The sequence below is a fragment of the Dermacentor albipictus genome, chromosome 4, assembly GCF_038994185.2.
Source record: "Dermacentor albipictus isolate Rhodes 1998 colony chromosome 4, USDA_Dalb.pri_finalv2, whole genome shotgun sequence".
NCBI classification, from domain to species: Eukaryota; Metazoa; Arthropoda; class Arachnida; order Ixodida; family Ixodidae; genus Dermacentor; species Dermacentor albipictus.
Genome location: NC_091824.1, coordinates 144182065 through 144198311, shown reverse-complemented (window position 1 = coordinate 144198311; position 16247 = coordinate 144182065). Strand labels below are relative to the sequence as shown.

At 39.9% G+C, this 16247-nt stretch overlaps 1 protein-coding gene across 2 annotated transcripts; it reads left to right on the top strand.

Moving 5' to 3' along the window:
• Positions 1 to 202: 202 nt before the first annotated feature.
• On the top strand, positions 203 to 15849 carry FeCH (ferrochelatase, mitochondrial). Of its 2 annotated transcripts, XM_070537715.1 has the most exons (11): positions 203 to 721; positions 813 to 854; positions 2642 to 2764; positions 2832 to 2980; positions 4624 to 4696; positions 4939 to 5107; positions 5589 to 5687; positions 8269 to 8376; positions 12485 to 12649; positions 13505 to 13564; positions 15126 to 15849. In XM_070537715.1, the coding sequence occupies exons 1-11, from the start codon at positions 669 to 671 to the stop codon at positions 15255 to 15257; spliced, it is 1173 nt and encodes a 390-aa protein (XP_070393816.1). In that variant the 5' UTR covers positions 203 to 668; the 3' UTR covers positions 15258 to 15849. The 2 variants fall into 2 exon arrangements, with proteins under 2 accessions (XP_070393816.1, XP_070393817.1); XM_070537716.1 differs by lacking the exon at positions 2642 to 2764.
• Positions 15850 to 16247: the final 398 nt, after the last annotated feature.

Here is a 16247-nt window from a genome sequence, read left to right as displayed (position 1 = left end):
TACTTCATGTATCGCTATTTAGCCTTTTGCCTATCTAAGCAGATATGGCGAGAGAGGTTGTTTCAAAAACACGGGTGCCACGTGCGCAAAGAAGAAAAAGAAGAAAGAGTTCTGCTTAAATTCAATAGAGCGGGGCCTTCTAGATTGAAAATGCAGATCTTTAAAGTTATCCGTCTGCTAGTTGAATATGGCGGAAGCAGCTTTTTGCGCACAAGACGAGGACAAAGAGGTGTGTCTCAGCCTCTTCTTTGTCCTCGTCTTGTGCGCAAAAAGCTGCATTCATGTCCGACATGGAGGAAGGAAATCTGTGCTACCTACAAACATGGCCAAACTATGGTGTACCAAAACAGTCACCTTATTGGCGGAAGCGATTTTGGAAGCCGGAAACGTGTAGGCGTTGGACTGTGGCGTAGAGTTTTTTACAATATACGGAAAGCGACTGTGGATTCCCCATGCATGAAACCCATGAAACTCTGTGGTGAATACCACCTGTAGCAGACGACCTTCCCGTTCCTGTGCGCTCGCATGCAGCAGAATGCGCACGTGTATCGTTTGCGATTACTTTGCGCTAACTTATCGGCACCACGTGGTCTCCTGTAGAGCGGCGCACTGCGATAGGGTGGGCGTGGGCGCAACAGGCCACGATATTACCCGAAGCAGTGTCAGGTATGTTGCCGTCGCATCAACTAACGGGTCGACTACTGCGACCAGGAAATCAGTGGTACGTATCAGTGGTGAGAGTTAATTACTGATTAATATATTTCTGGCGCGAGGCTGAAGTTGTTAATGAGGAAGAATTATTTAAAATGCAGGAAAGTATGCAAGCTGAAATCTCCCCGGTGGTACTCCCAAGAGTAAGTATTTATGTACAAAAGCTATATTTATTTACGGCTGCAGTACCAGTTCGTCTGCTACACGAAGCCTTCCGCACGCGCTCAACATTAGCGTTATTAAATAAATAAATAAGCAATCAATCAAACCGTGTCAAATCAAAAGAATTTCAATAAAATGTTTAATTGCATTCTCCTAGCTGATATTCCTGATATCATCGCAATGTTTTGTCGAAACTCGCTCATATGGTGCCAAATATAAAAGGTAGTCGATATAATTGGCCCTTGCCCTGGTCTCAGGAGCCAGCCACAAAATCCACAATGCCATTAAACAATTGAAAATAGGCACAATAAAACTGGCAGCACATTAGGATACAAGTTCTAAAGATATGTCTCAAAAAGATGTGAAGTTGTGCAAGTTTGGTTTTTGCTCTTGAATATTGGGCATTCTGGGTGCAAATATTAAAACTAAAACAGCTAATACAGGATGTAGTTGTATTATTTAATTTACACTGAATTACCACACTTGCTGTTCAAGGTGATCTTGCATTAAGTGATGAAATTCGCTAACAAAACCTTGCCGTTTTGTTTGAAGCACTGCCGATAGCAGTAACATAATATTAAAACTGGCAGCACATTAGGATACAAGTTCTAAAGACATGTCTCAAAAAGATGTGAAGTTGTGCAAGTTTGGTTTTTGCTCTTGAATATTGGGCATTCTGGGTGCAAATATTAAAACTAAAACAGCTAATACAGGATGTAGTTGTATTATTTAATTTACACTGAATTACCACACTTGCTGTTCAAGGTGATCTTGCATTAAGTGATGAAATTCGCTAACAAAACCTTGCCGTTTTGTTTGAAGCACTGCCGATAGCAGTAACATAATATGCAATGAGAAAGGTGAATACTTTCTCTAAGGTATAGTCGTATAGGTGTGCATTTAGAGCGAAATGGAGTGTAGTGCCAAATGTGATTCACGCAATCTATTGAATGTCAGGGATACACATTGTATTTTTCTCAGTTGGAACCAAATACTTATCAGCATTAATTTTGTGAGTACCAATTATATAGTCCCACTGAATTAGGTTTCTACTCTGAAATTTCCCTATGGTGTTTTTGGGCCAGAGGAGTGAAGGATTGAAGAATTATATGCAAGTGTAGTGAAAACATTACCGAAAATATATTTCGTTAGATCGCATCATTCAATACAAAAATTATAATGGACTATTAAGTAAAAGTTTGTGAAGTAGTGAAGCTTCAGCAACATGTAATTATTGAGCAACATATGTACTTCCCTGCAGTGATGTACACTCTTGCTGTAGTCTTCTAATTCTGAAATACAGTTCTCGAACCATAGGTAAGAAGCCTCAATGCCCCTACATCTTTTCTGTGACATTTATACATCCTTTCAGAGTGCTAAATATATTGCAAAATAATGCAAGACTGTTGCTATAGGTACTCCTGTAGTTAGTCTTTAAATATAAGCCTTATATAACATCCTCTTGACCATGCTGTATGCACCATTTTGTGCATGAAATGCACATATTTATTTAAGTTGAATTGTGTGAATATTACATGCCCTAACTTTCTGTACATAGTTTTCACTAGACAAAGACTTTAACAAAAATGTCTCATTGTCTTCAGTGTAGCAACAGTCACACAATATCAGAGATATGAGAAGCAGTTTGCTTGAATATTAATCTCGTTGCCTAATGATGGCACATCTACAGCAATTAAAGAAGAGAGAAAGCCCAAAAGATAACAGAAAATTTGCCCCCCCTCCCTTTTTTTTTTTACATCAAATGAAGAGCACAAGCCAAAACTGCCATCCTTTTGCACAATATGGGAGACTCCCATCACACAGAAGATGTTGCAGCTTACCTTGAGAGGCTGTTCACTGATGAGGACATCATGTCTCTTCCTTTTCAGAGGTATGTTTTATGTGCCACATATATGACTGCCGCGACACAAATAACAAAAATATTTGCAACCAAAAAGTGTTGTAGGCCCACTGATTGCCAAGCGTAGAGCACCAAGACTCATGCAGAAGTACAAGGAAATGGCTCCTGGAAAGGGCCTCTTGGAGTGGACTGATACGCAAGGAGCACTTCTCACCAACACACTAGACAAGACGTCGCCTGAAACTGGTGTGCTTCTTTCCGCTCAACATATATGCACTCGCAGTTAATTTATATTGCTAGTTATTGTGGCTGGCTTCTTCAGAGGCATGCAGAATGTATGGCGGACACCTTTTTGACTTACCATTAGAAAGTGTTCATATTGTTCTGCACAGTGGCAGCGCATTCGAGGCGTCTCTAAAAGGGGGGGGGGGGCAAGATGGGAGGGCAGCCGACCCTACAATATTTTCTCCTGCACCCCCAATGAAAATGGAGGATCATGCTCTGCCCTCAAACAAAAAAATCCATGGTGTTGCACCAGATTGTGAAAAATGCATGGTATGGCTTTGCCAGATATTTTGGAGGTATGCTGTCTCCATTTTCTACTTTGCCAACCACTGGGGTTTCCACATTTCTTCCAAACTGGCATAAAAAAATGATTTAATTTAAAAAAAGGCTCATTACACTTGTGATGTTTAAAATACAGAGGGATGTTCAACATGAAGCTGCACATACTAACTAAATATTTTCCTTCTTGACTAGACCAGTCTGATGCTGTGAAATGTAGTTCCTCAAAACTTTCTAAATAACTCTGCCACGACCTCCCCGCTCCTTTTCATATTTTTCGCCATCATTCATTGCCTCCGACACTGGATAAGAAAGATATGATTCTTCTAGCACTTACAAATTTCTTCAGAAAAGTAGCATGCTTTTAGTCGTAATCTTTAACTTCAGTGATACTTCGTCACAAGTTGGCACAAAAGCAGTGACAACAAATGCTTCAGTGACCACATGAATTCTGAATTACCAAGCTTGATAACTAATTAACTGGTAAAAGGTGTGCAAATATTTCAAGTATAAGCAACAAGGTTCAAGCTTGGGAAAGGCAGGAAGCCATACTCAAGTCAGTCATGCAGATGAAGACAGAGGTCATATATGTTAAATAAAATGCCGTTGCATTCATTACATTTATCAATTTCTATCAATACCTTATTTTATTTTGCATGCAGTGTTAACATGCACATGTAAACCCAAGCATATCTGGAAGATTCCTTGTAGTTGCATATTAACAGAATAGTGTTACGCTTTAGGCAACACAAGTAGGCAGCACGTTTATTGAAAGCCCAAGATTGTGGTAGCTGCAAGAACCAGCAAGCAATAGTCTGCACAACTATACTGCTTTTTGTTTCTGACATTATACAGAATTAAAATCATCTGTAGCATGCAGCACAAAACTTTCAGTGTACAAGAAAGGCTTTTCCAAAAAGTAACAGGCCTATTTTGCAGCCTATTTTTGCAACAAATAGCTCAACATCGATCATACTCTCACAATGTCTCTTGAATGGGCATGACTCCAACACTTGTGGGCTTCAATTCCACAACTGAAACAGGTGCCCCAGAGTGAATAATTATAAACTGGCAGAAGTTTCTTAACTGGCTAACTGAACATTATGATTCGTCATGCAAGTAACATCTGGATCATCCATCGAGTTATGCAGCTTAAGTGGTAGAATTGTGCTATGCAGGTAGTGGAACTCCTAAGTACTACACTTGTAGCATGGCAACCTGTCTAGTAAACTCTGTTTATTGGTTTTTTGGCAAAATGATTGTTGTGACTGGATTACAGTTAAAGCTAAAACACATTTAATTTTTTTCCCCTGGACGTCTGCCAGGACCGCACAGGTACTTCATTGGATTCCGTTATTCCAAGCCACTGATAGAGGATGCTTTGTTGGAGATTAACAGGTAAGACTCTGCAAGTTGCCTAAACAAGATTGTACATCATTGCAGTGTGCACCATTGTGCAGATTGCACACTATTGCATTGGAGTTTCACCAAGATCAGCGTTTAAGCTCAATGGGGAACTGTCGTTCACAGTGGCTATAGTGACGCCATAAGAATGTTTATTGTTCTATTCCACTGTACTGCACGACTGTTATTTGCCATACAAGCTTTTTTGTCCATATATGTGCAATGCTGTGTTCCAGAGAAGGCATTGAGCATGTAGTGGCCTTTTCCCAGTACCCCCAGTACAGCTGCTGCACTACTGGAAGCAACCTGAATGCCATGTACAGATTCTGCAACAAGCAACAGCTGCTAAGCAAAGCAAAATGGATCTTCATTGACCGATGGCCTGTTCACAGTGCCATCACTCAGGTGAGTAAGAATGTAAGGGAATTCATGACACATGCTTCTACTAGAACACCTGTCGTGGCCAGAACATATTTATTGGTACCATTCACTATTAAAATGTTGTGATCCTTTTTTTTTTATAGTTGTGGGTAGAACAGAAGCCTCTCCAAGTTGATAAGCTCATTTTATCTTTTAACTGACTATGATAGATTTGCATTAAAAAAGAAATAACAACACACTTTTTTTCTCCTAGAATGCTCCTGCTATGCATGAATAAAATTCTGAGTGAAATGAACTTTCTTTGTAATGAGCACTTTTATTTTAGTAGAGTGGGTGCAACATATATATGAAGTCACATACTATCTTGTCTGATGTACATGACCATGGAACTGATCTTGGATAATCTGACAGCCATATTGAAACAGGCCAACAGCATAAATGGCAACACATAGGGTTAATTTGATTTGTCCGTGTTATCTATTATCTCTCTCTCTCTCTTTTCTAGGCATATGCAGACATAATTAAAGAAGAGCTCAAGAAGCTTCCAGAGGATGTGCGACAACAAGTAGTTCTTCTGTTTTCTGCGCACTCTCTTCCACTGAAGGCAAGCACTAGGATTATGTGATAAGCACATATAAGTAATACTGTCCGTGCAATGGAGAGGGTGGGGAACAGAAAGCATGCAAAAGTACAGTAGCACCTTGCTTATACATCTTCAAAAAAAGAAAAAAAGAAAAGGAAGTATTGTCTGAGCAATGTGCTATCCAGGCTGTGTGACCTCCATTTAATATTCAATATTTATCCACTGTGCAGATATGAACTGGGAAACCTCATGAACCATATGAACACATAAACAATGTTTTCTTTTTTTATTTAGGTCTTAGTAAACTCACGTTGCCATCATTTTCACTGCAAGTACTGTTGCATTACAATAGCTGCAATGAGGTTATATGAAATAGTATGTTTGACAGTTTCTGAAAGTCCTATCTTATCATTTATGAAGTTCTTCAGGGACTATTGAAGGTAAACTCATATTTGGCTCGTCCAACCCCCTTCGAAAATCATAAGTAGCCAACAAACAATGACACCAAGGACAGCATAGGGGAAATTACTTGGAGTTCCTAAATGAAATAAAGAAATGATAAATAAATGGAAATGAAAGTATGAAAAAACAACTGGCTGCTGGTGGGAAACGAACCGATGTCTCCGCATTACGCATGCAATGCTCTTACCAATTGAGCTACCGCACCGCCGTTTTCCAATAAACTTTCTCGGGTATCTATGTTTATCTTCTAGAACTAATCCTGGGAGGGCTAGCAAGCGTCACCATTCACAGCCTTGGCGGTGAATGAATTTGTTTGGGTGAAGGCAGCTGGTCAATAAACCCACACAGGCATCAATGCTGCCGTATTTGAGACCCTCGTTATGTAATGAATCGAGGGGCCCAAGTTTTATTAGTCATATCATAAAAAGCCAACAAACAATGACACCAGGAGACTTAGACGGGCTAGTTGGTTTCTGGCTTTATGGAACATGGTTATAGTGGCATGTTCGATCAATGACACCAAGGACAGCACGGGGAAAATTATGTGTAGTCATTCCCTGTAATTTCACTGGAACTACAAGTAATTTCTTCTATGCTGTCTGTCCTTGGTGTTTGTTGGTTTCTTATGATATGACTAGTAAAGATAGAGCCCCTCGGTTTCCTTTCTCCCTTTTCGAAAATATAATATCAAATGAATCACACCTTTACTGAGTCAAGCTGCTCACACAAGTTTTTAAAGCAAGGAGTCCACGAGAAAGCTGTATTTTCTTGCAGCCTAATTAACCCTGCAACCAGAAACCAAGCACTGCACACGTGTGTGTGTGTATTGCGTAGTGTGTGCATTGATTAAATTAATGTTGTAGACAACCTATGAATAACTTTTATTTGCATGCTTGTACCTGTAATCAATTATGCAAGGCCAACACTCACTACCTTAGAGCTGAAAAAGGTAAAAGAAAAAGGTTTCACCAGAGACTGCTCACATCATTATGAAGACAACAAGAAAGAATATGAAATAAAAATTTCCTTTAAAGGCTAATCAGTGGTTACACATTCTGTTCGAAAGCCTTGGCAAAGCATGCAAAGCAAGGAGGTAGCCAAAGCTTGACTGACGCATGATCAAGGCTTGCAGTCTGTAAGATAGCAACAAGAAAAGGTGCAAGCCTCACTCTAGTAAATACAATATGTGGCTTCTCTGCCACAAAATCTTGTCACCAGCAGCAGAAGAAAAAGAATTGTGGGTGTGGTTCTTGAACTGCACTATCGGCTATGAGGGATGCCGTAGTGGAGGGCTCTGGAATAATTTTGACACTCTGGGGTTCTTTAGTGTGCACCCAAACCTATGTACACGACATATTTGCATTTTGTCCCCACTAAAATGCTGCTGCAGTGGCAGGGAATTGAATAAAGGACTTCATGCTCAGCAACAGAATTTCATAGCCACTGAGTCACCACAGCAAGTGAACAGAAAGTTGGGCTAGCCAGTAAGCATTCATGGTGCCAGAACAGTGAAAAAAAATGAAGAGTGCATAAGTTAGCCTTCTGTCACACTATCACAGAAAGAGGTATGTTTACCTGAAAGGACTTCTATTCTCTCTTTGCTTATTGTTGCTTTTACTATCACTATCATAGTGATAGTGGAGTGGTTTGCAGGCATATTTCTGAGTATGTGTCTGAACAAGCTTACGTCAAATGTCGGCACTTTTGTGCTCTCCCTTCCCTCTGTGTGCCTGCTTTTTTGTACTGTTTAGCTGCCATAAACTTCAGGAACCAAATGTCAGACTGCACATGCTAGCTAAATCTGCTCATATTAACTGGTGCTGCAGTGTCAAATCTATACAATTTTCAGTCCACATAGAAGCACCAATTTCTACTCACATGCACAGGGGCTACAATGTTAACAGAGCTTGCAAGCCAAGTTGATGTATGGTACTGGCTTAATGTCCATGCTGAGGTAAGATGTTATTTGCATGGTGTACACTCTCCAGTGTGTTCGCTTCACCCTTTGACTCTGGTTAGGACTGTCATAGCTACTTCCTGCATTGCAGAATAAGACTGATAATAAAAGAAAAAGGCCCCCAATTCTCAGCATTTCATGGATGTATTAGCCAAATAACGTGCGTTCCTTTTATTCGAGCAGGTTGTGGACAGAGGAGACACGTATCCAGCCGAGGTAGCTGCCACTGTGGTCAGCATTATGAGCAAGTTGAACAACAGCCACCCTTATCGCTTGGTGTGGCAGTCCAAGGTAAATCAGTGCACATGTAATATACTTTAGTTTACAGTTACTATAAAGGTTTAGTAACTGCAACTGCTGTGCATAATAGAACACACACACAAAAGAAGAAAGTAGACATGTTATTGTGGCCAAAGAGTACTGTGATGATGCTTTCGGGAGTCAAGTTTCTGAAAATCTTGTCAAGACAGCTAATTCAGTAGGATATTTGAAAACTCTGAATGTGCAGCTTAAGTGGCCAGAATCAAAAAGTGAACATATTGGCACATGTTCACACAGTAAAATGGGAAGCGTGAAGCAACACAAACATACACTATGACATGCATCAGGCACATAGTAATTCTTAGATAAGGCTTTGCTGGAAAGGGCCACTTGTATCCAAAGTAGTGAGACGTCAGAAAAATGGAAAGATATAAATTGGTTGCAACAGCAAAACATAACAATAAGCACTGATAACTAATACGCTTTGGGTACAAGCAAAAGGGTGAAAAAAGTGCCAGGCTACTAGTGCTGCAGACTCCCTTGGCCAGACTTCCCTCAAGCATGGAAAATCTGTAAATTTCCTTATATTTCTGTCAAAAATAATTTTCTAATTTAAAACTGCCTGTTTATTACTATCATCTCTATAAAGGTGAACTTGCATTCACTTGTGTACAAAATGAACACAGAACATACCTGCCCACACTTCCAAATTTTCTATATTAACAAATTTTAGCTAATTTTAAGACGTGTTACAAATGCTTTTTGAAGTTTTATGAAAGATAAATACTGTGTGCAAAAAAGTTTCATTCATTGGTCTATGAACCTTCAGTTGGAAGGTTCAGATTGTGCAAGAATGCCAGAAGTTCCTGAAGCAGGTGAAATTGGCAACAAACCAAAGAAGTCTCTGTGATAAATAAACAATGTGCTGCTTGCCTCGTGCCTGGAAGAATGACAACACAAAGGTGTTGCAAAAAAATAAAAGCTGCAAGAGATTATAGACCAATTTCACTGACTAGTGTCTGTTGTGAAACGATGAAGCATCTTGTGTACAGTGCAATAATGAAACACTTAGAACAAAGCAATTACTTCGTGTGTCAGCGTGGCTTCAGATCTGGGCTCTCGTGTCTAACACTTTTAGAATTTAGCCATGATCTTTTCTCTGCATCTGACCGATGTGGTGTCATGCAGCGTTGAACGCGGGGTGATGCTAGTGATCGAACACTTCAAGCCTTGTTGCCATGTAAGCTATATTTTCTTGGCCCACATCACACCATCACTAACTGGATTAGCGACTATTTGAAAAACAAACTGCACAGAGTCATCATAAACAGGCGTCAATCCGATTGTCTTGGGATAACCCGCAGAGTTCTTTGTTGGGGTTCTTATCATTCCTGATTTACTTTAACGACATTGTTCGAGACTTAATGTGCAAGGTTCAACTGTACACAGATGATTGTGTAATCTACTATGCTGTAAATAGTTTGTAAAACACTTTCTGCCATTAGAGACACATGGAATCTATACAGTGCTAGTGTGTAAAATGGAATATGACTTTAAACACTGCAAAGTTCCATTTCATCTTGTTTATGCACAAGCACACTTCAGACATACTTTCCAGACACGGTGCCTATTGAATGGATTAAGAAAATTTTTTGCTTTCTGAATATACATACGAATAATACTGTAGCGTGCATGTGCTGTGTGGGTCCCACACATGTCTAATCTTATTAGTAAGCTGGAGTGTGTGGAGAACCGAGCCACCAGGTTTGTTGCACATGAATACTTTTTTTGCAGCAGTGTGCTTTGTATTAAGGGTCACTTGGGTTGGTTCGCTTCTAAGAAGTGCAGACATCATGTGAAACAGGAGACAATGTACAGCTTATAGTATTTTCACAAAATTGGGATGGGCCGAGAACTGTATATTTTACCACTGTACTTTGTCTCTGTGTGCTGTGATCATGACTGGAAAATAAGTGAGAGATCTTGCTGCACTTCTGTTTTTCAGGCGTCATTTTAGAGCACAGCTCTTCGGTGCCCATTCCTGCGGCAAGCAGCAATGGCAGCGTAACCGAGTGAACGAGCACATCAAAAGATGAAAGCGAACATGGAGGGCAGTGGGGATAAAAGAAGCGAGGAGGAAGGCGGAAAGGAGGGTGCAGTGGAACCATGAGGCGGAAAGTAAAGGAGGGTATGGCGAAAGCGTGAGAAGAAAGGCGTAGTGCAGTGACGAGATGTCATCAGAGTAGTGCGTGTCGTCTGGGAGGTCTCTCGGCAGTGGCTGCTGTGAATTGCGCCCGCGCATGACCCAAGCACTATCTCTCGTGATCTCCAGATTAGTGAGGTAGTCGTGCTGTACTTCGCTCAATTTGCACCATGCCGCATGAGACAGATTGTCCATGCCAGCCAATATATTGCGAAATGAAAGCATGTACAGAGCTGTGCTCAAATTTCTCATTAGGGAGTATCGTAATTGTCGTTGATATTTTTCCACGCACAATTGCAACATGGAACCAATTACTTCGGAGCATGACTGTCAAACCCACGCTTCTTTCAAGGCCACACTGCATAAGATTGTTAATTAGATGCCACCTTGCTTTCTCTGTGATTATGTGGTGCATTTTATTTTTGACAATGTTTCACATTACTGACTAGTTGCTGTCAACTCATTCTTTCTCTTACTGTTACCTTTAAATTGGAATTTCTTTACGGTGTTTGTACATTCATATATGTAATGATCAGACATACTTATACACATATATTCCATATTACAATGCCATATTGGCACTGCAGAATATACTAAATAAATAAATAAATAAATAAATAAATATTTTATTAGAGCTTGAAAAACAGCCAAAGAAAATAGCAAAATGCTAGTTAAAATGCCCTTACATATTTCCTGTTGCAAATTGAAGTGTTTCAATGAACCTCCACATTCATCAAGATTTTTCTGCACACTGAATCCCGAAGACTGTGCAGTTATGTTTGAAGGAATATTGCGTGCTTGCTGTCGTACACAGAAAGACCACTTAAAATTCTCATTTAGCGCGGTACTTTGTTGGATACTTCTTGGCCATAGTCACGACCTGCAGTATTTTCCATGAGTTAAAATAGGTTTAGTCAGGAAAGTTTTTAGGAATATCCTCTGGTAAATGTGCTACGGTTAATGAAATGTCTTAATAAATAACTAGAGAGATGACTGTGCCAAATGTACCCTTAATTTCACAATTACTGGTCTAGGCTGCAAATACTGGCATGAAAACTTTAAACATCACCAGATTTCAACAAAATTTCCTTTTTCTTTCCACTAACACAACTGTGCTTTAGAGGTAAAAAAAAAACAGCAAATTAAAGGACATAACAAAATGCATTATCAATAAGAAGTAAATAAATACAACCTAGATGTGACGAGCCTCAAAAGCAAGCGTACAAGGATTGGTGTTGAATAAAATATTCCACTGTAAAACACGAGGCTTTCTTCACTTTGTATTGGATCTTGCAGCAGAAGTAGCAGGACAGTCATTTAGAAACTCAGTAAAATTTTATGTCTTTCCCAAATTGAGGAACACAGTGAGCAATTACAGTCCAAAAGCCATGTTGAAAGCACATTCATATGTACTATTTGTATCAAATTTTTAAGGAGTGCTAGAACTGAGTAAAGGCTGAATACTTCCAGAGACTGGACGTGCAGCCTGTACTAGTCTATGTGATCAACATAGTACTATTGTATTATTTCTCTGGATACAGCCACAAATCACTCCAAAAATTAAATTTTTTCTTAGATCCTACAGTCCGTAATCTTTTGACATCGACTGTACATAGTGCAATATCCAAGAGGGATTGAGGCTACAGCTGTGGACAGCAAAAGATTAGGAAATTTGCAATCATGGGATGGGTTTGCATCCCACCGCATGCAACACATGTGAAAACAAGTTAAAAGCAGCAAATGGCAACTTTTACAGGTGATTTCTGCAGAACTCCTTGTAGATACAAATAAAAGACATTAAAACATGGGCTGCTATTGAGAAATTTACCACAAGCAAGGCAGCTGTGCTGCTTGTTTAACACAAGAAAAAAAAAAAAGGAAAGCTTGCAGCACATGGCGCTACAAGAACGTCACAATGACAGTCGCTCGCTGCAGGTTGGCCCCATGCCTTGGCTCAGTCCCAAGACTAAGGAAGCCATGCATGCGGTGGTGAAGGAAGGCCACCGGCACGTGATGGTGGTGCCAGTGAGTTTCGTGAACGAGCACGTGGAGACACTTTACGACATGGATGTCAAACTGGGAAGAGAGCTGGCACCCGAGGCAAGTGCAGCGATGGGATGATTAGCGCAATGAGTGACAGCCTGAAGCAAAGTTAAAGTGTGGAGGCTGTACTTGAAAGTGACAGTCTTAAGGTATAGCATGGAAATGTCAGAGCTAAATGTTTTCAGCTGGTTGTGCTTTTCAGAATCTGTTGTGCAGTGGTTCACTGGTTATCCTTTTGTGAAGGCCACAAGATAGTTTTGCGAACACTTGGTTTAAAAAGAACATTCCTGCTATAGAATCTAACTGCTTGCAGCTACAGTTAATGGCAGATTTTTTTTGTGTGTGTATGTCATAAATGAAAGTGGCAGTACAATAATGAGGGAGAGTGACTCAATACAAATGTGTGTGCCATAAATGTAGCTCCTACAATTGTGTTGGGTAAACAACCTTTTGTTGAAAGCATTGGGATTGATATACATGCAAGTCAGCCGGTAGACAAAATGCAGACTTTGTTAATAATTTCAAAAGCTGTAGAACAACCAAAGAGATATTTTATATTCAAATTACGCTAAGGTATTAAATATTTAGCTCTACATTAAAAATCCGAGTTTCACAAATTAAATTTTTAAAACTCAGGCCTCTGTTCTACAGTGAAAATAAGTTTATGATGATGATGCCTGCATGAAACCAAATAAAATTGAATTGTGGGGCTTTACACATCAGAAACATATTATCCTAAGGCGTGCCAGAGCGGACTCGAAATTAATTTTGACCACCCAGGGTTCTTTAATGTGCACTTAAATCTCAGTACATGAGTGTTCTTGCATTTCGCCCTCATTGAAATACTGCTGCCGTGGCTGGGAAAACTACTACCATAAATCTAATGAAATATGTGTTCATGGACGCTTGCAGATTGGAGTGCTGAATTTCATTCGTGTGCCAGCCTTGAATGATCACCATGTCTTCATCCAGGCTAGTACTCTTTTTTTAAAATAATAACACACTAATGCTGCCTTTCTTCCACATGTGCCAGCAATTGTCATGTGTTATCACATGCAGAATATGTTTTGTTTTTGAAGCACACTGAATAAGATGGCCCCCTCACTTAATATCTCTCAGGGGCATACGAGTGTATATGCACGACTGACCTTTGAATGCTGCTCTCTGCAATCCCATACAGAGATCATGAAAGGCACATGAAAGAAGACCCATAGCTTCCATTACCAGCACAGTAATCGGCAAGGTCAAGTAGAGGAAATTTCATTATCTCATGGCATCTATGGCCACAGTGTTTTTTGCTTCAGAATACACGTATCGAACGAGAATTATTATTGTGGCCAGGAACTGAATCCCAGCTAAAAAAAAGAGAAAGACTATGGCAAAGCACATGCATAGATCTCTAAATGAAGGGAGGATTTGATATACCGCACAATATACAGCACTGTCGGGGGCGTGATAGTAGGTGCCTATGCATACACCTATTTCTGTACGAGGAATAGGTCTTTTGTTTGAAGGTGTGAAGTTTTGTTTCCATGATGCACATCTAAAGCCACATACTTCTAAACAAAGCCCCATTTTTCAGCCACTTGAAATTCCCAGAACAAGCAAGGTGCAGTTATGGCAGCATTTACTAGTGCAGTGCTTCTTCAGTGGTTCACAGAATGCACTTGCAGTTCAGAAAGTGAAACATTATCTCATCATACAGGAAGCTCTTTGTCAGCCCACACACTCGCATGTCTTCTATGTTAAATGTCAGCAGTGTTTCTGGTATTTCAGATCCATAATACTTGCATAAGGTAACATTTTTCCATCTTTAATCAGCCAATAATGAAAACACAGATACTAAACGGACAACTGAAATACATTTGTGGATATACATTTCTTTATTAAAGAAACAATGGTGCAGACAGAGGAGGTTACATTTCATTTAAGAAGCAAATATAGAAAATTGTATCTGATGGGTACATCATTGCCTGAAGAATCCCCAACCCACAACATCCTATACAGGTTCCGAGGCCAGCCCCATTACCTTCAGCAGGATTGGTGGAAGTGAAGAAAGCTTTGCCAAACAACTAATATTTTGCATGGGGCCTTGTTGCCATTTGCGATGAGCTATCTCAGGACGGTCACAATCATCACATTGGTCCTGATAAAGTAAAAAAAGATAGGGTTGATGTTGAACTCGATAGACCAGAGACATTGTCCTCACATCAGTTTGGTGTCAATGTCTTCATTAGCAAAATCTACCCTATACCTCGATATATGTAGGCCTTGGTGACATTAAGGCTATTTAAAATGAAATCCTGAGATCTGAAAACAAACTATTCTATTGTCATGGTATTAGCTTGACGTTTGTTGCTCTGTGCATGTTCATGTATTAAAAAAAAAAAAGAAAGAAATCAGACCTCCTATGTGTCCCTCAAATGACCGCTGGGCTGCCAGAAGGGCACGTAAGCCTCTCAACCATTGTAGTTGTGTATGGCACTCCTTGCATGTGACATGTAAACTAATTATTTCCACCCCTTTCTTTCAGGGCATAGCTGATTTAGTCAAGGAACACCTGACGCTCAAACAAAAATGTTCTCCACAGCTCCTCATGAGGTGTCCCATGTGCACAAGTGACACATGTAAGAACATGCGGAGGTGGATTGAGGCATTGCCTTGACATTCTATATTGTCTTTACTACAGAAATGACATTCACACATGCAGGGGGCCATAAAGACACTCAGCATACAATAGTTATTGTACAAAGAAAACACAAAAAAACGTGTTCCAGTACATTATGGTGACTGCAAAGCTGGTTGACTGCAGCCATGTTTATTCTAGCGTTGATGTGGTGCTGATGGCATTGGCTGCTTACAGCCTAGGCAATGCTTAAATACTGCTCTTATGATGATGATGGCCTCAAGAAATTTGGTGCATAGCCAGTGTGGGGAAATCGCTAGGCATTGGCGGCACGAGGAAATTAGATTTGAAGTGCCTTGTAAATTAAGCATGAAAGCTTTGTGTGCAGTCCCAGCTGCTCTTTGGAAAACTTCATTGTCCTTGTCTTCTAACTTAATCAGTGCCATCAAGGTTCATTATAAAAAGCATGTTAAATGATTTAGTTACTTCAGTGTTAGCTGCCACTACTACAAGAAATGGAAATGTGCATTTTTCTCTGTCCAATTTAATTTGTGCAATTCATATTTGTATTTTTCACTGTTAAAAATCCTCTTTGTGATTTTACCAATAAATAAAATAACGGTCTGCTGCATTTGTTATGTGTATTTTGTTACTCTGCTAAAAATTTTGTTTCGCTCACATTTGTTCCTTGCTATTAATGCTACCAAGTATTAGTGCATTCTAATCTCTGCATTATTGTGCATCCGGCTATTACTTCTTGCCCTATAAATTTTATGCTACTGCAAATAAAGCATCAGTTGACACTACACTGACTTCCTTTATTCTGTTGCCTGTTGTCTATGTTGTTCAGAAAGTGGACTCGCAGATATTCTCAGTTTCTACCATAATAGTATGAGTAACCCCTACCTTCCCAGTGTGAAAATATGTTTTCACAGCAAGCAATATAGTCGGGCGCCTCTGCAATGAAATTACTATTTTAATGAAGGAATCATTTGGTACCGCTTCTATTGAGAGTGGTGCATGACCTTT

What these genes read in the sequence shown, in the direction of transcription:
- FeCH (XM_070537715.1), top strand. Translation starts at nt 669, where the DNA reads ATGTTGCCGTCGCATCAACTAACGGGTCGACTACTGCGACCAGGAAAT. An exon ending in CTGCGACCAGGAAATCAGTG is followed by an intron (nt 722 to 812) that starts GTACGTATCAGT and finishes TTTAAAATGCAG; the next exon opens with GAAAGTATGCAAGCTGAAAT. An exon ending in CAAGACGTCGCCTGAAACTG is followed by an intron (nt 2,981 to 4,623) that starts GTGTGCTTCTTT and finishes GACGTCTGCCAG; the next exon opens with GACCGCACAGGTACTTCATT.